This window comes from Spinacia oleracea, chromosome 6 (assembly GCF_020520425.1).
Source record: "Spinacia oleracea cultivar Varoflay chromosome 6, BTI_SOV_V1, whole genome shotgun sequence".
In the NCBI taxonomy this organism is placed as follows: domain Eukaryota; kingdom Viridiplantae; phylum Streptophyta; class Magnoliopsida; order Caryophyllales; family Amaranthaceae; genus Spinacia; species Spinacia oleracea.
Genome location: NC_079492.1, coordinates 120,199,442 through 120,219,704, shown reverse-complemented (window position 1 = coordinate 120,219,704; position 20,263 = coordinate 120,199,442). Strand labels below are relative to the sequence as shown.

The 20,263-nt window shown below is 35.1% G+C and overlaps 1 protein-coding gene across 2 annotated transcripts; it reads left to right on the top strand.

Moving 5' to 3' along the window:
- The first annotated feature begins 712 nt into the window (after positions 1-712).
- Positions 713-13,262, top strand: LOC110797637 (probable ADP-ribosylation factor GTPase-activating protein AGD14). 2 transcript variants are annotated; one of them, XM_022002743.2, is made up of 13 exons: positions 713-1,052; positions 2,838-2,899; positions 4,309-4,396; positions 4,561-4,622; positions 4,702-4,798; positions 4,950-5,408; positions 5,874-6,524; positions 6,769-6,894; positions 7,056-7,166; positions 7,259-7,339; positions 10,272-10,383; positions 10,464-10,509; positions 12,603-13,262. In XM_022002743.2, exons 1-13 carry the CDS (start codon positions 957-959, stop codon positions 12,655-12,657), a joined length of 2,046 nt encoding a protein of 681 aa, XP_021858435.2. In that variant the 5' UTR covers positions 713-956; the 3' UTR covers positions 12,658-13,262. The 2 variants fall into 2 exon arrangements, with proteins under 2 accessions (XP_021858435.2, XP_056686629.1); XM_056830651.1 differs by lacking the exon at positions 4,309-4,396 and having other exon boundaries at positions 998-1,052.
- The last annotated feature ends 7,001 nt before the right edge of the window (positions 13,263-20,263 follow it).

The window sequence follows — 20,263 nt, the reverse complement described above, 5'->3', positions numbered from 1 at the left end:
GTACAAAATTTGGGTCGGAGACTTGTAATTCAAAACCTTAGTGGGGAGTATATTGAGAAGATAAGTGGCCATTTCTAAAGCATGGTGCCAAAAGGTGGGAGGTAGAGAGGCATGACAAAGCAAGCAAGGTAGGGTTTAGCTAAGGCTATTCTAGAAATTACAAAATTACAAAAATAATTAATTTACATTAAATACAAATTATGTATTCTATCAGTTCATTCACAAATTAGGATCTGATTGCGAAATTGAATTAAGTTGTAGTTTCTCCATATTGTATTTGAGGGATCTCAGTTTTCTAGAGATTGAGGCTTTGTTTTTCACCTGGTCTGGTTTGGCCTGGTATAGTATTAATATTTTCTATGAGTGTCTTTTATTTTTCTGGTATAATATTAATGTTTTCGATGATTTTTCCAATTTGATCATACTCAATAAAAAAAAGTTGAAAAGAACAGAGCTTGAGCTTTAGCGATCCAGTAGTAGTTTCCAAAACATGGACCAACCTTGAATTATTTCATCAAACTGTTTAAGCACAAGATTCGAATTTGTATGGCCTTTTTTAGACCCCAATTTTTTTTTTGACAGAACATAGCTAGCTAGTTACTGTAATTAAAATTCATTAAATGTGGGGACAGTTCTAGTCTTATTAAAATATAAACAAGTTATAAAAATAAATAATTAATAATAACAAAAAGATTAAAATAACATCCATTTGAAATTATTGAAACTTTTTACAAGCAAAGACCACATAACTTTTTGTTTGGACTCATTCGAGTGACAAAATCACAAACCCCTAATATTTCCGATTTTCTTATCAATTCGATTATGCTATTTGGGGATTTCCGGAACAATTCGCTTCCTGAAATCCCTAATTAATTGCACCTTTTACTAATTTAGGGTTCACTATTCGGATTTTTGTTTGGAAATTTTGAATTTGATTAATCTCAAGATTGCTGAAAATGTCAAGCAAAAGGTTAGAGGAGAAAAATGAGAAGATCATCAGAGGTCTAATGAAGTTGCCACCTAATAGACGTTGCATCAACTGCAATAGTTTGGTACATTTCTTCAATTTTTTAAAAATGTTTATATGATTCCCCCTTTTTTTAACTTTAAATTATACGCTTTTTGATTTCTTCTTATGATTGATTTTACAATTTTATACTTCGTATATTGATTTGTTTAAATTTAAATTAGTTGTGTTTGTTGTGTGTGATGTAATTGTTTGGATTCCATTTTTGGTTATTTAGTTGCAAAAGTGATGCTTTTTTTGAGAAATTTATCTAGTTAGAGACTTAGAGGTGAGTTTATAATGGGAAGTTCTGGTCCAGGACTTTGGTAGTACTTGCATTTCGAATCAAAGAAAAGGTATTACTTGTTTGTAGCTATCAAATACATACCCACCTACCGGTAATGAAAAGGGGAAAAAAAAGGTTTGTTATGGATGTCTTTTTGTTGAAGGAATTGTGTGATAAGTAAACAAACAGGAATAAGAAAGTTGGTGAAGGTATTACTTGGCTAATATTTTCTGCATTAGAGCAAGAAAAGCTTCACTCTTACAAGTTTAATCAGATTCATTTTGTGATGAAAGAAAAGAGAAACTGAAATAGGATACTCCGTTTGTGGATTTGTATTCCAAGTAAGAGCTCTTGACAATTAAGTTATGGTTTTTATGCAAACAAGGTTGTAGGCGGAAAGCGAGAGATGTGAAAAGAATCAAATTTTTGGAAGAAAATCAAGTTCCTAGGTGAAAAAATTCAGCAGTATGTTGATACGCTTGTTGGACATTTTATCTACCAAGATGAACTTTATGTTGTTTGTCAATTAGGAAGTTTTTGGATGAGTGCTCAGTGGTGAAGGGACTTAATACGGATGATAATCATCAACATTTAAATTGTGATTATGGTTGTATTCTTTTGACTTGGAAATTCCCTTTATCGGTCCTCATCTGAACTTATTTTTAACTGAACTTGATAGACCTTCCCTGAACTTGATTTCTTGAACTTTTTTTGAGGTGAAAAGACAAGGCATCTGACACCCGTAAATTTATTCAGTACTTTCTCGAAATGGGATATCAGTTCACTACAAAATCAGCTACTTGGCTAGCATAAGGAATTTTTCGAATAGGTGATTAGAAAAATGTGATTTTAACTTTTGAGTGGATCTGGAAATTTGGTGTACTCAGCAGAGTAAATAATTTTAAAGGGCAGACTTACGATGATGGATGATCTTCTATAGAGAAACAAACTCAGAACGAATACAGCCTCAGTTCCCCAACATGCATTTATCGCGATAATGATGGCAGGGATTCTCACTATATTTTTTTGGATGCATGTCTTAACCCTGGCAATAAACTTGTTATTCAAGTATTCAACAGATGAAATATCATAGTTTTCCATCCGAAAGAAGATAAGTTAGATAATAGATCTTAGTAGGAAATTTATACTAACACTGTATTTACATGTCTGAGATTCTGATATGCTTCGAAGAGGAAATAATAATCATACTCCCTCCGCGCAACCCCCCCCCCCCCCCCCCCCGTCCTGCCTAAAAGTATGCACCATTTTCCTTTTTACGGATGTCCCTGAAAAAATAATCTATCCCATATTTGTTCATTTGGTCCCGTTACTTTACTCTCTCATCACCATGTGGTCCTGCTAGATCGCACCAGGGGGTTGATTGTGAGTATTCATGTCGTGAATGGGAGTAGAATTCCTGATATTAAGAAGAATTTATGGTCATCTCTAGTGTTTTCTTATTTTCCCTAGATTCCGCATCTTTTATAGATTTCAACTTATGTCTACTATCCCAAATTCACATTTTTTAAACATGCTTCAATGCAGGGTCCTCAATATGTTTGCACCAACTTTTGGATGTTTGTTTGCACGATTTGTAGCGGAATACAGTAAGATTCTTGCTCTTCTTTGAGAATGATTTGTAGCGAACCATTGTGGACTTGTATATCCCTTTTTAGAACAATAAAATGTCATCATTGAGGTGGCTATACAACGGCACATATTCGAATGCATATTGGTTAGTTAGGTGATTATACCTTTCAAAATCATACCAGCAGTGTTGCATAGGAGATTGCACCCAGAGTAAATTTTCTAGTCAAGGTCATGTCTCTTTCCTAAACTGAGAAACAGAATGAGGAAGAAATTTCTATACATGGACTCATGGAGTATATGCAGCCAAGACTGTTGCACTCTTTGTCCAGTCTGACTCTCCATATTGCTCAATGATCTTTGACTATTCTTACAGACCCCAGCTAGTAAGATTCTTGGAGCTTTTGTGTGTGTGTGTGTGATGGAGTTGCTGTGATATTAGTCAAATGCAGTCATCTGATGCTCAACTTTTTCAATTAGTTTGAAGTAAATTTGAAAATGATGTTTCTTTCAGAGAGACTAAAACTTACGGCCCGTTTGGTAGCCGGCCATAAATGGAGTCAATGGGAATGAATTTGTATGTAAATTTGTAAGGAGAATCAATATTCATCCCATGATAATGTTAGTTTTTTTCTTTATAAACTTCCATTACCATTTGGGTAGTAGTATTAGGTGGTAATGCAAATTTATGAAGAAAAACACCAAGTTTAAGACAAAATTTCATTACCATGGACATCATGATGTTATTGTTTTGCCAAATAACACTTAGATTTATTCTCATTCCCACCATTTATTACCGGCTACCAAGCGGGCCATTAAGTCATTCAGTTTGACAGTGCAAAATTGACATGTCTATCAGTCTAGCGTTTGGTGTTGGAAAAGAAAATATATGTTCTTTGTGGAAATAGCCAACTTTCTTCAAATTCTCTATCTTTCCTTTTTAACAACTCAAGTTTTGGATATCTGTAACTTGGGTTTCTAGGGGTGGACAACTGTCTTTGCTCTTGCATGACTTGCGTACTTTTTCTTTTGAACGGAGTACCAACTATATCTTGCCTTCTTCTCCAAGATCATCTTTTCATGGTGACATAGGCTGTCCAGTCATGTGCTCATGTCCGCTTATTCTTTTATGTTGGCTATAATATTCTGTCTTCTGTGCTGCTTTCTCGATTCTGTGCCATTGGGTTAGACATCTAGAAAATTTTCACTGCCTCTTATTTATAGATTTTACTCCCAGTTACTTGGTACTTTCGTGTTCCCTGATTAGGGGCTTGCATGGGCTGGAGGCTGGAGCCACTTTTCTATGTTCCCATTATTATAGCCTGTCCGGAGGTGTTGAAGAAATGTAGACCATGTCATATGTTGCATATTTTGCATGTTTTCTTCCAATATGCTTGACTGTTCACGAGGGATAATTTTTTTCACGCAGTCGTGAGTTTACACATCGTGTTAAGTCCGTGTCAATGTCCAAATTTACGTCACAAGAAGTTGAAGCTCTTCAAAATGGTGGTAATCAGGTAGATATTGACATTGATCTTGTTTCAGAGAAATACCTTCCCTCTCCTCTCTTTGTCTGTGTGTGTGTGTGTGTCTTTCTCCTTCTCTCCCCTATTATGTGTGTCTCTCTGTTGTGTGTGTGTGTGTGTGTGCCCACCCTTATAAGAGGTGCTATTGTTTTTAGCGAGCAAGGGAAATGTATTTGAAGGACTGGGATCTGCATAGACAAAGACAGCCAAACAGTAGGTAAACAATGTTTTATTACCTTCTAGTGTTACACATCATATTGGAGACTCTAAAAGTGTTGTAATCAATTTTCTTGCAGTGACGTTGAGAAAGTCCGAGAGTTCATCAAGGCTGTCTATATAAATCGGAAATATGCCGGAGGAAACAATTCTGAGAAGTCTTCTGGGGACATGCAGGTGATTAGTTCTTTAATGTTTCCTCTGATGTATTGGATTGGAGGTTGTTTGTTGGGAGATTCATTTCTTGCTTGGTTTTTTCATGTTTCTGATCATAACACGAAATGTGTGACCTTATGCAAAGTATCACTGTTCTGTTTGTATATGTCAGGGTCAGATCCAAAGAAATGTTGAAGATGAGACAAGGCGAGCCAGTTCGTATCATTCTTTCTCTCAAAGTCCACCTTATGATTATCAATATGAAGACCGGCTCAACAGAAAGCAAACAGGTTCACTCACTAGAAAGCCTGGCTCGGATCATAATCTTTACGGGAGGAAGGCTGCAAGTTTCTTATATAGTCCTGGTCGTTTAAGTGAGCATCTTTACGAGGACAGATTTGCAAATGATGGATCTAGCTCGCGAGTTTCAGACTACTCCTTATCAAGTGGTGGAGATCCATTCAAGTCCGCTCCCCAGTCACCAAATCTTCAGAAAGATGATGGATTTTCAAGTCCTGCCTCTGATTCCTCAAGGGAAATAGTTGATGGTCTTCATCGCCAGACATCAAGCACGCATTCAGAAATCTATGTAAAGAGAGACATTGACAAAGCTCCCCTGCCACGACCACAGGTAATATTTCTTACCAACTGGTTAATACACTGGCTTGATTATCTTTCATAAATCTTCTTCTAAATGGGAGGGATTTAAGTACATGATTGTGGGATGTAATGTTAAATCCTTTTTGTCTCATGGTATATAGCACTGTATTGATATAGTCATTCAGAAACTAAGGGTGATAGATATGCCTCAGAACAAAATTCTAATTGTGGCAAAGGGGGTGGATGAGGGGATATCTGACTCATTTCAAGCTGTTTAAAGTGTATAATTTCTACAAATATGCCCAACTGTAGCATGCTTGATTTTGCAACTATGCAATTATTTGTTACTGTTGATTCATGGAGCAGAGTTTCAGTTTAGTACGTATTCATGATTTTTTTTTGCTATATCTATTTCACGATGTATGGAAGCTGTATATGTAAATTTCATTCAGTTTACTGTTTCTATGTTGTAATTGACATCAATGTTTTCTGGCAGAGAACTCTTTCTTCGGGGAGTGTTGGTTCGTTTGAGAAGAACTGTGTGTCTCTTCAGTCAACTGATTCTGATGTCAATTTGAAGCCCAGTCCCTCAAATGCCACCACTCAAAATAAAGTTTCCGCCATTCCTTCTTCCTCACAGTTGCCTGTAGGTGGATTGGATCTATTTGAGGATGCATTGGCAATGTCGTCCGCCAATTCAACTCGGGGTGTTGACCTGTTTCAAGGACCAAGTGCTGGACCAGTCGCATCAATGAATTCTTTTCAATCACCTGCAGATTCTTCAGCTTTTTCTCAAAACTTTCCACAATCATCTTGTTCCTCATCGTCAAGTTTCCTTTCTCAGATTTCTCAGAACCCTCATGTTCCATATTCAAACCAAAAGATGTCCGAGCCGACAGAACCAAGTAATGAGGGGTGGGCAACATTTGATTCGCCTCAACCCAATCCTCCTTGTACTAATACCTCGGATACTGGGGGTTCAGAAGCAGGTTCAGATGGTGGAGTTTCTTTAAAAGATTTTAATTCTGCTGCAACCTCAAATGCCGGGTTGCAGTGGCTAGAGTTCCCGAGTTCTGCTATCCATTCATATTCCTGGAATGAGGGCCTGCAGGATGTTCATGTTCCAACCGACATGCCGAGCAGTCAGGTATGTCATTGGCTGAAAAAATGAATCTCGTCTTTGGATGACAGGGAATTGATGTTTTTAATGGAGTCCATGGACATAAGAAACCTTCTCTAGCTTATTCTTTGATTGAATTCCCTTCTCTGAATTGATTGTGCTTGTCATTAATGAAAAAATGTTATTTTTTGTACTGTATCAAACAATCCATTTGCTGGTAAAAAAAAGTGAAAAGTTTGAACTGGATATTGTTATTTGATGCGGTTGGCAGGATTGGAAAGCCTTTGGAGAAGCCAATGAACAACATCATCAATGTATAGACATGGGTGGCATAAATTTGCAAGTTTCTGTCGATACCTCTAGCACTGATGTTTTCCCTGGCTTGAAAAATCCACAGGCGAGTTTATTTTTATGGGCGGATCATCATCTCTATTCCTTGGTTGTATGCTTAGGGAGATCCTTATTACTTCTTGAGATTGTACATGGGTTTCAGAATAATTGCATAGATAAGACTACTATTCTTCTCTTGAAAGCGTTTTTGAAATTATGTACTTGCAGGATTCTGTTGTAGATGGCCTTCAGAAACTTTCTTCTACTGAAGGATTCTCATTTCCAACTTTACCATCTCATACTGGATCATCATTTGTTGAACCAATGCACCCTTTCATGGTTGGTGTTGTCTTTTCCTTCTCAGCCTTTAAGCAGGGATTTTTTTGCACATGCACAGTTTCCCACTGCATGAATTGTTCTTTTTTTGGCAGAATAATATAGCAAATGTTCAGCAGAAATCTGGGAATCCATTTGATGTGCCATTTGATTCTGAATTCGAAGCACACAATACGGTATGCATAAACATTTTTTTCCAATTAGGTGCATTCTACTTATTTAGTTAGCTATTATGGATAGAGCTATCGATCATTTGGTGCGTCATGACGTCATTATTCCCAGATTGAGGCTTCATTCATTTCACCTAAAAAACTTTATTGGAACTTGTTTTTTTGGAACTATCTAAACTTATTTTAGTTGTTAGTTGAATTTCAGTACCCTTATGCAACTTATCGGATTATTTGGACTTGAAGTTATCTGAAAATGATTTGAGCTTATTTTTCCTGTTTTTTTTAGGTGAAAAGAACAAAGCCTAAGATTCCATTATATTCTTAAAGCCTAATTGAATTGAATTTAAATTTCCTGCTATCTGAAGTTGTAGACTTGTAGTATGTGTGAAGAGTTTAAGAATTATGCATATAAGTGAACTTTTCCTTGCGTATATCTGGGGAAAAAAAACTTTTTATTCTAAGAAGTTGTTAATGTTCAATTTTCAGTTGTCTTATAGTTTGCATTAGTGGTATCTCCGCTCATCGATTGGCTCATGCTGGAGAAAGAAATTTATGACTTCTATCCGTTGTAGTGCCAGTAGAGATTAAGGATATAGAAAATTGGAAAAGTTGCTAGTGTTTTAGTTTAGTCTTTCTAGGAATCGGGTAATTTGTAATAGTTTCTATCTGATGAGCTATACTTGTTACTTGCCTTTATTTTTGTATTCTTTACGTCCTATTACATTATACTTCCTACAAACTCTGACTTTAATATTTTACTTATATGATTAAAAATATTATTATGTGAGATCTTGGTAGATTATTTTTAAGGAAAAATTGTTTTAAATAATCCAACATTTGGACGATTTTCCGTTAGTAATCCAGCATTTGAAATATTTTCTAATAATCCAACCTTTGCACCCCATTCACTTTTATTACACCCAACAGGTCACCAACCCGGTACAACCGTACAACAGGTAATATTTACACGTGTCAAGCAACCATTCGTTGTTAGTTTTTTTTCAAAAAAAAAAAAAAATCATTTTCTCTGTTTTTATTCATTTACTTTCTTATCCTTTTTTCCCCTTAAGATCATCCTTCATTACCAATTCTTCTACCTTCTTCGTTATCTTCTTAATTAACAATCTCCATCATCATCTTGTTGAATAAAAATTGATCTGATGCATTTCAATCTAGGATTTCCCTTAAATTAGAATTTAAACACACTTTATTCCTTTTCCTCTCACTAAGCTCAAACCTGTAAAGCACTAAAGCACTCAACAGTCAACAATGGCGATTATCACTAAACATGAAGGCAACCAGATTAACCAATCATCTTCCCCTTCCAAATCCAAACCAAAATTCAAACTCAAACCTCAATCCAAACCCATAACCATTTATCTTCTAGTTCTACTTCACTGTAACAATCTCTCTCATCATTATCCCTTCGTTTCTCTATCCTCTTTCACCTCCCCTGACCCCAATTCCCCAAAGCCTGGTTTTTGAATCCACCATAGTTTTCATGTATCATTATTCTAAAGGAAGAACGATCAAGGTTCGGGTTAACCATAATGAACCCCCTAATTGAGGTACTTGCTTACTCCCCAAGGTCCCGGACATCGTCTGAAAATGTGTTGATAATTCATGGGTTGGGGTAGTAGTTCTTTCACATTTCGGAGGGTCGTTGATGATTTGGGTTCTAAGGGATTTTTCGGGGTGGCGATTGATTTACCGGGTTATGGGTTTCGAATAAGCAGGTTGAGAGAGAGAGGGAGATAGTTGGTGCCTTTGTGGTGACAGAGTTTTAGTGTTTTAGAGAGATTTTTTGAGGTGTATGATGAAGAAGGTCTATTTTGGGGGTTTGATAATTTGATTGAAAAGGACAACTCCCCTTTCAAAAGAGGGAGGGGAGATCAGAGAAGCTATGGACTATGGACTATGGAGGCAGAAAAAAGGAGGAATGAAAAAAATAAATAAATAAAAGATGACCTTCCTAGTCGGTTCCCTGTCATATAGGTTCAATAAAAATTAATGGGGTTTAAAGGTTGGATTATTGGATAATAATGAAGATGTTGGATTATTAACGGGAAATCGTCAAAAAGTTGGATTATTTAAGACAAAATTTCCTATTTTTAATATGTAGTTTAAAAATATAAAGTTTTCACAACTTTACTAATACGTGAGTAATAACTTGTGCAATGGTGACTGTTACATATTCAATGTTGCAAGTATTATAGTCTAGTCATGATTGAATAGTTGTCACATTGTCCCACACTTACAATTGTGCCAGAAAAATCTGTTCTAGTATATGTATCATCCTCACACCCTTCCTGAAGCTTCTTCTAAAAATATCTTTGGGAATGGAATGCATGTTACTATTTAGAAAAGGTACAAATTTTGTGGACATCTATGAGTATTTGATGAGCTTAAATTTGAATGGGGGGTGTATCTTGGGAGTTCTTGAATTTAAACCTTGATGACAATATCCTATTATCATAGACTGAGTACGTACATGTATATAAGCAATAAGAGCTATTACATTCTGGCCTTTGTTAGACACTGCTTACCCTTATCTCTTATTAATTTCTCTTTCTTACCTCGAAAATTAAAAAAGGACCCACTTTCCACTAACTCCCTCCTTTCCTAGATTGAGCCATACCCACTTCCCCGCCAAGGGTTTCTAAATCCCTTATCGTATGGTTGAGACTTTGAGGTGTGGGTTTAAAATTTATAATATTTTCAACCAAGCACATGGTATGGGTGTTATCCATTCTAAACCCATAGCTCATTCTAGAAATCTGTGGGCCAAACGTCCGTTAAGAGAATTAACATTCTGTTCTTTTTCTTATTGCTTAGCTGTAGCTGATGAGGCTGTCTTCGTCATCAGTCAGGTGTTCGAAGATCAGCTAGTTGGTCTTTTTTATTATGTTTTTAATTTGGTATAATGTCTTGATTGTAGTTTTTGGACATGAGTACGTTGCAAGCTGCACTTCCCAATTCACCGCTACCATCCTCTTTTATGGGGGGTATAAATGAGCAATGGTTTCCTGGAAATCCTGTGGCTTCTCATGGTAACTTCTAGTCTTAGATTTTACTGCGTGATGTATGACTTGATGGTATAAGTTGGAATCTGATTGAGTTGTTTTAACAGGTGGAATGTCATACATGGCGACACAGGCTCCAAGCTCTCAGCTGCAGTAAGAACGTCCTCTTATTATTGTTTTGTCTTTACAGAGTTCATTACTCCCAATACTTCTCTTCCTTGTAGATGATGGTAGAATTAACTTGCTAATATACATCCTTGTTGTTACTCTTGTGTTATATTTAGTTTGGTACTATCCTTTTCGGCCTGCCATGAGTACTTGAGATTATAGCTTCCTTTGGATTAGCTGCAAATTTTGAATTATTTGGGTCTAGCAGAAGTCAAACTTTGGACTGACTTGCTTATGCAAGCTGAGTGTTAGAAACTTCTTTAAAGTTTTTTTTTTTTGTGTGTGTGTGTGTGTGTGTGTGTTTGTGTTGAAGGTGATTGTGATCGGTGTTGGTAGGCATATTGGGGAGGAAAATTCCTATGGTGGTCTGCTTGTATGTCTATGTTTTGAGTGTTGTGTAAGAATGATAAGATTTCAGTGTACAAATTCTTATCAAATCATATTTAGGGGGCGGAGGGTCTTTTTGACTTAATTGTTGGATTGTTTGTGCTTCTAGATCTAGGGAACCATTGTCATTAATTGTTTTAAATAATGCAATTAGACAGCTATGAAGGTATCTGTGGTGGTAGTATGTATAGAAGAATTATAGGAACAGAGGAGGAGAATAACAAATTATAGTATGGACATTGGACGGAGCCCGTAGGTGTACCTGGTAATTTATTGGAGGCATGTGCTCAATGAGAGGCAAACTTTGCTACTCTATTTGTCAAAGAAACGGTATAAAGAACCATTCGAGAAGACATCCAAAGAAGCTTAATGGCCACTGGTGTATCTGCCCTTTGTCCCTGACAAGGCCACATATAATATATGTAACATTGTAACCTACATGTTCGCGTAAATGGTAGCAGGTCAAAACTACTCTAGCAATAGAACTGAATAGTTAAACAGCAATCTGGCAGTGCCAGAAGAAATAGGTACTAGTTTTTCCATTGGCAAGATAAATGACACGTCAGATGATTGCACTTCTTTTGGTTCAAAAATATGCAACTTTTTTTTTTTAATGTCTATTGAGTTAAGCTGTAACAGTAACAGATGTCAACAGATACGCTTTTTATCCATGTAGTGCTTAAACTTCCAAATATTTGAAGTGTAGGTGTTGTGAGGTTTTCAAACTCCTTTTGTTGAAGGAATTACACGAAAATTACTCAACCAAATTCTCCTATCTAAAAAATCTAGCAAAGAGGCATGTATTTAGAATTATGAATAACTTATTGAGCTCTCTTGACTGTCAATTTTGTGGATTATTCTAATAGACATTTTATATAAGAGCACCATTTCCTCCAATAAAAGTAGAGATTGAGCATGATGTAGCAAGGAATTGGTGATAGAGATGCTGAAGAGAAAGACCGACTTAAAATTATATCAGAAATCCTTATATTTCCTTTTCCCGCGCTATTCTTGACCATGTTAACTCCTGGTAAGCTTCCTGGGCCTGGTTTCTGTTCTAGATTTGTTTGCAAATGCACTTTGTGGGGTTCAATGCTTATATGGTGATTCTATGTTGTGCCTAGTCAGAACAGAATTTGCGTCTTTGTTTTGGTAGGCATGGTAGATTGGTAGCCAACTAGCCACTATATATTGGGCTAGCTTTGGGGTAGTGATTTTCTTAAGACAAAGGAATTGGGGTTACTATTTTATGCCGTCCACCTTTACATTACAAGACTGTGGTGTGGCTTACATACTTCCTTCTGTCCTTGCCTGATGGCTGCTATTCACGGCTTTCTGTTCTTTGATATCTTTCTGGTCTAATATGTCTGTCCCGTCTCAATGATGATGCCCATAGTAAAAGAGAAGAAACGCAGACAAACACTTTGTTCACAATATTTCAAAACTTTCTAGTGTGGTTTCTGGATGACAAAATGAAACTTCCTCTAAAGAGCTGCTAGGTACTATCAGGTTATCAGCTGAAGTGCTAACTCTGGCTGTACGCTTTCTGCTATCTGTGTGTTTGACATGGATAATGTTAAACAATCTTGTGCTCTGCGGAAATTCATTTCATTTGTTTATATTTGTTTTCTTTTTAATATGCTGTCTGAGTTTCTGGTGCCTATGAAATAAATATGTTCACTATTCTGCAGGAATGTTCCAACACATGGACCTGTTGCTTCCGTTGGGGGAAACCCATTTGCGTAATTTATGATAAAAATCAGCACGTACGACATCTCTGATATCTTTTTTGTATCGATAATATTCTCCGGGAAGGTTTTCTGGAGGAAAGACGGTTTTAGGTTACTTTTGCTACGTTGGTGTGAAAAAATTCCGTGCAGCGATTACAATCTGTGCATTTCAGCTTCAGGGATTCAGCGTGCAAAACAAAGATGCTTTACACTTTGTTCATTGGGCTGCAAGGATGCTGTAACACTATGCATGGATATTCGACATTCCATGCAAAGGATGGATACTTTTACATTGATCGGTCATTGTAGGGTTGAACTAGTGTTACATTTCCTTAAAACTGTATATAGCTTTCGTTTGTAAATCGCTGAGATACCTTATGTTGTTTCCACATCAGAAGCCATTATTGTATTTGATCCATTGTGCAAGTTTGAGAGGTAGATTATGTTCGAAATATACAAGATTCTTTCTTGTGATGTATTAGGGTTTTATTGCTGTAAACCTCATAGTGGATGCCATTCCTCGATTGATCTTCTTTGCTTTCAACTTTTCTCGAAATTCATACATTTGAACATATGTACAAGTTTTTGATTATATATTTATATGCCTTTTATTTTATTTTATTTATTCGTTTCAGATGATGTGCAACGAATCTGTGTCAAAAGCTTTGAATTTAACAACTGAGAGTAGAGGAAGAGTGATCTATTAATCATGGATAGGGGTGCTTATGAGCTCAGAGAACTCGCGAGCTACTCGAACCCGCCTCGGTCAAAGCTCGGTCAAAACTCAACTCGAATCAGCTCGACTCGAGCTCGAGATCGACTCGAAAATTTAACGAGTCGAGTCGAGCAACTTGATACTCGACTCGAAAAGCTCGAGAAGCTCGAATTATATATATATAATATAATATTTTATTAAAATAGAAATTTTTTATTTTATCATTTTTATTCATCATTTTATGTTTTTTTGTTCCTTAAAAAATATACTTGTTTTTTTTCTTCCTAAAATGGATGAATAAATTATTAAGGACAAAAAAAAAAATCGAAATCGTCCATCTAAATTACACTATTTGGCAGCCAAATTTTTTTTCTATAGTTACTCCAACATTGGTATATAGATGAGGGAGGAAAGAAGGAAATAATTATATTCATTTTGTCCCACATAGGTAAATAAGTGAGGGAGGAAAGAAAGAAAGGTTATATTATCTTTGTCCCACATTGATAAATAAGTGAAGGAGGAAAGAAGGAAAGGGTTATAACTTATAAGTATTACTCTTTGAGTGTGAAAGTGTACAAATCACTTCCATTGGGCTTTCATTTGGGCTAATGGATATAATGATTTGGGGTATAAACTTATTTTTTATAAGATTTGAACGTGATTCAAGTTGAGTTTGAGCTCAATTTTGGATTTTCAAATCGGGTTTTGAGCTCGAGCTTGAGTTTTCGAGCTGATTTTGAGCTTGGGTTTAGTTTTTGAGCTTGAGTTTGAGTTTTCGAGCTGATTTCGAGCCGATTTCGAGTCGAGTTTGAGCTTGGGTTTAGTTTTCGAGTTCGAGTCGAGTTTGAAAATTTTAAGCTCGCGAGTTTTCGAGTCGAGTCGAGCTTGACTATAAGTTTTCGAGTTCGAGTCGAGCTTAGCTAAACTCGAGCTCGACTCGGCTCATTAGCATCCCTAATCATGGATATGTTTTTCAGTCTAAGGGGATCCTCTTTCTCATATCTACAAAGAAATAAGTACAGAGAAAGACGGTTACTGCCCAGGCTGTTGATCTTGTGCGGTTCCTTATTCCTATTATTATAGCTACAGTCAGTTAAGGGGATCCTCTTTCTCCATACTTATTTCTATTTTATATCAACAAATAATGGACACTTGATGGATTAAACAAAATCATAAGGTTACTTTAGACAATGAAACTTCTTTGTTTCCACTATGTTAAGTTTTATAACCGAAAGGCCACGATGTAGAATTCATAGGCTATAATGTATGTATAATGAATTAATGATTAACTAGCTCTTTTGAGCCCGTTCACTTATATAGTGGTTATTAAGCCGTCTTTTAAAGTGCTAATGTTATTGAGGGTTTGCGATTTTAGTGCGAATAAATGATTTATATAGAGGTGAAATTTGAAAGTTGAAAAATTGTACTCCGTATAAGTTAGATGGTGAATTATGAGTGTTAAAGCGGGAAATGGAGTGAAAGAGGTTGAATGATCGAATGCATAAATTAAATGGTGAATTGATGTTGAATGAGCAGGATAGAGTGAAAGAAGTGTTGAAGTTGCAAAATAAGTACTTCGTATAACAAACCACAAAATGAAAAATTAAAAAAAAAATGGATGAAAGATGGAGGTGACACTTGTCATATATAATCAATAAGATTGAGGTGACGCTTGTCATATAATAATCAATGGTTATCCTTTTTATAGACTAGGTATAGATAGATAGATGGTGATAGGAACCTTAAAGAGAGGGAGGTGTTTAAAGGCGTTAGGATCCTTAGAAACTCTTGAGTATATAAAGCTTAAGGCTCTGTTATGTTTGACTTATTTCAGATAAATAAGTTCATAAGTTCAGTTAAGATCAGATAAATTTAGATAAGTTTTATTTTTAGGGAATAAGTTCAGATAATATAAGTTCAGCAAAAATAAGTTTTTTTTCAGATATTTTCACACACAAATAAGTTTATTTCAGACAAAATACGGAGTAAGTTTTTTTAAGATAAAACAAGTTCAGTTAAATTCAGATAAGTTTAGTTAAGTTCAGTCAGAATAAGTCCAATAGAACAGGGACTAAATATCATTTGAGGTTATGTTTTGAATAAGTTGAGTTTAGTTCAACGTCCCTTATGATTCTACAAGGTAGATTAACTTGAGCGATTTCCTTCAATATTGCTAGAAGATACATTAATTCCCAAAATATGTCACATTATCATTTATTTCCCACTTTACCGTCCACATCAGCAAGACAAATAATTCTTTATTTCCGGTAGAAAGTTGAACCGCCAATTCAAATAGCGGTTTGGTTTTAGGCTAAACCGCCATTTGAATTGTCGGTTAAGTGGACCAAATCGCCAACTCAAATGACGGTTTAGCCTGAAACCAAACCGTCATTTGAATTGGCGGTCTCGTCCAATGGCGATTTAGATTTACTGTTATTACTATTATTATTATGGAGGAGAGGGAGGAGGAGAAGGATGAAGAAACGACGTCGTCGAATAATGAAATTGAAGCATGAGGAACATTGGAGGAGGAGTTGTTAATGTGTGTCGTCAACCGCCATGGAATCAATAGTTGGGACTCCATTGCTAAGGAACTCCAGAAACGTATCAAACACTCTTCTAACAATAACCAGAACAACAACCGAAACGACGACGACAAAGAAAACGACGATGACGGTGGAGGCGGCGGTGAAGGAGAAGGTACAATCATTTCTTCATGTTTTTCGTCGGGAAACTGCCGGAAAAAGTACGTTCACTTGAAGCGCCCCTTTCATATCAAGGAGAGAGAATCCGTGGAGGAGGTGGCGGAAGCGGTGGCGGCGGAGGATGGATGTGAGGAGCATCTTTTGCGTATGGTGGATGAGCTGCGGAAGCTTCGCGTCGAAGAGCTCAAGCGGGAGGTTCATCGCTACGACGTTCAATCGTGTAATTTTTATTTACATTTTTTACTTAATTTAATTCTTCCGATCTAAAAAATATATTTATTTTTGGATTGAGATCTGATTGTTGAAAGCAGAGGAAGTTGAAGAAGACGACAGAGAAGAAGAAGAAAGAGTAGTCGTATTACTACTGTTATTATTATGGATGAGTTGTTGTTAGTGTGTGCCGTCAACCACCATGGAAACAATAGTTGGGACTCTATTGCTAAGGAACTCCAGAAACGTATCAAACTGTATAAAGTACGTGAACCGCCAACTCAAATGACGGTTCATTTAAAAACTGAACCACTAATTGAAATATCGGTTTACTTGTTTCAATCGCTATTTCAGTTGACGATTTTGCGCTGATTGATTAAAAAAAATTAGACCTCTTTTAATGCTAACATGGATGGTAGAGTGAAAAATAAATTATAATGTGACGTATTTTGGGAATTAATGCATCTTTCAACAATGTTGAAGGAATCGCTCAATTAACTTTTTCCTTTTTCTTTTATAGTCTAGAGGATCTAAATGTTGTTTATTGAGGTTCAAAAAAAATTGTTGTTTAATGACTCGTACATGTTTGTTTTCATTTACAAAGTGAAATCACGTAAAAGGGGAATTTAAATGATTGTCTAACATCTAAAAGTTGCTTACTTGACATTGCACATTTCACTTCCATCATTAATTGGAGTTATCTATTATCAATGATTGCCTTTAGTTTTATTTGAATAATTTTTAACTAGAATTAGTATAGATTACAAAAATTATATAATTCCTTTTCTCACTCCACTTTAATATGAGTCATATCTTATTCCTTTCATCCACACACATAACATGTTATCACCATGGACACATGCCTTTGACTTATGTGGCAATCAACATTATTAAGCAACATTAATTTGTCCAATGGCTTTATCCTTGATGTTACTCTTCATCATTCTACCTTTAATATCAATTTCCATCAATCATAAAGATAGAGGCTAGGAAGTGTGGAGCTAGCGTAAACCAATGCTTTAAAGTACTTCCTCCGTCCCTTTTATTTTTTGTAAATTAGGTAAGGAAGAAAAGATCCTACTGAACCAGTACTTATTATAAGTTAATCAACCTATGCTACACAGGTTTTTTACTTGAGCCACTCTAAAATATTTGTAGTTGATGGGGCTCAACCCTGTAACCTCCAAGTCACAAGGTAAGTACCCCACCAACTCCATAAACTTATGTTGGCTGACTGACGTAATTAATTATAAGAGCACTAAATTGACCGTAATTATATACATAGTACAATTATATATTACTCCGTAGTAAAACTATATTTACAATATCGATATTTGAACAATATACTTACTACTAATCCAAGAACATATTTCGTATTACGCAATAACATTTTATTTTATTCAGCGCCGAAAGGAAAATAAATTCTTTTTTTCTTTTAGAAGCAATCTGATTATCAGAATCAGATATTTAGTAAAACAATATGGTCAAAGTTAATATATGAATAGTATAAAAGTCAAACTGTTGCAAGTATTCACTGCAATATTTAACTTAATTTAAGGGCATGTCTATGGTGATTAAATACCATCACCATAAAACTTTATGCATAATTTGATGCCATTATTAATAAACTTTAGCTAGAGGTTATGATATGACTTGGGCGAGAAACGTGTTGGACCTAAGCTTATTTGTTTGTCCAACAAGCTAAAAAGAAAAGAAACAAAGTCCTCTTTTCTGCCCTTGACTTGTTGACCATAACGCCTTATAAACAAGTCGGTCTTGCCCGCGGGCTAACAAGACTACAATTTTTTTTTATTACAAAGTCAAGGCCCAATTAAATTACTTGTTTTTTTTAAACTAAAATTAATTCTTTAATAAAAATTCATACGACATCTACAAAAGAGATTTGAATCCATCAAATACATAACTAACTGAATCAAATAAAACTCATTTTCTACAAAACTACGATCATTGCACGTCGAACATCTTGTATACCCTCTAACACATCGTTGTTTGATACAGCCTTCAACGAGGGGGTCGTTTGATCTGTTGTAGTTTTGACATTGAATTAAATCTGATTCAATTGATTGTAGACGTATAACTGATATCTGCTACAACAACGCACAAATCTTCATCGCTGAATCAATTTCTCCGGCCTGCTAAATTGAACAATATTCTTCCCTCGTACACCAGAAGTTTAGGATCCTCTAACCTAAGAAAAAATCTCCCTAAAAGAGGAAGAAAAAACCCTGTCTTTCGAGGGAGAACACTTCTTCACACAAAGAGAAGTATTATTAAAACCCTGAAAACAAACAAAATTAAAGAAAAGAACAAAATAAAAAGATTGAGGCTTTCCACCGATAAATGAAAGCCCCTCTGAGATTCACTAATGGAGGCTAGGGTTTGAGAGAGGGAGAGGAGGCCCAATAAATTACTTGTTAGTCCGAAAATTCTTTTTTATATTACTTGTTCACCGACATTTAAGATTTTAAATATTTATTTTGCTCAAATTATTTTCTAAATTTTGAAAGATAAGACAAAGTGAAAAGTAAAAACAGTGAGATATTCCTGTAAGAACGTTGAAAGAATTAATTTGCAATGCCCTTGTAGGTCATTTACACGCAAAAAATGTTAGAAAGAAGCAAATTATTAAGATCTGTTATGTTCACCATATTTTCATTAATATAGGAAAAAAAAGTTCAGATAAGTTCAAGAAAAATAAGGGTTACCTAAGTACATTTATAACTAAAATAAGTTCAGAAAAAATAAGTGAAAATCAGGTGAATAAAACAATTTTATAGCCTTAAATAACAAAGTAAATAACGGAAGTAAGTTCTACCCAATGAAAGATAAAAATAAAACATTTCTATTACTTGAAAAAAACACAACCAACTCAAAATATTATAAAACTAGATAGATGCCCGTGGGATGCACGAATTACTTTTTCTTTTGTGTTCTATTTGGCCTTTTTTTTTTGTCGAATATTGTTATTTTAATCAATCATAAGAATATGTAAGATGGGTGGTTTAGACTTTAGATGATTGTTGACATAAATTCTATCATGATTATTAATTATGTAAACTGTATTTAAAAAAAATTACGCTTGAACATACACTATCTTTTTACCATAATAACAATTTATGAGAATCCAGTAAATCGTAATTAATGCTTAATAATGAAATTGCTACTCACCGGCCTTTTGTAGGTGGCTACACTTCGTGAGATTTTTATCCAACTTTATAATAGTATTAATAGTACGTAGTGCTACGTCTAAGAGCAAAAAATATTATTGGTCATGACTTAGGTCGTAGGTAATAGACTAAATTGTTTATTTCGGAAAATACATAATCCACACCGTACCATGTAAAATCCTTCAATGAGGATGTCAAACAATTATTAAATCTAAAGTTTTACGGAATGTAATCTTGATTATATGGAGAATATACATGCAATGGCTGCAATTCATTTATTAATTAAGAAGCAATAAACAAACAATTAGGGCTACTTTTTTTTTGTACTTGTTAAAAAAAATCATGAAACCATACATGGATCATTCTTAAAATATATTTTGTATACGTTAATACCCTATTCGATACACGGAAATATTAATACACTTTATTACTCGGTGCTATGCATTAACGTCTCAAGCAAAACCAAACAACAACATACCTCATAAGAATAAATAAACCAAAAAAAAAGTAAAAGTATTTGCTTAATTAGGGGGGGAGGGGATGTGGGGTTGATAATTATGTAAAATTTATGGGTATAAATATATATATATATATATATATATAACTCTTACCTATGCAATGCAATTCTAATATCTTAGGAATCAAAACTATTTTTAACCAAAATTTATCTTTATAAAATTATTTTTTTTGAAAGAAATTTTCGATTTTATCTCATATTTTTTCAGAATTTTTTACGGAAATCCCATGCGGACGCTCCCATTACTCTCCAAAAACTCTCCTTTATATATATATATATATATATAT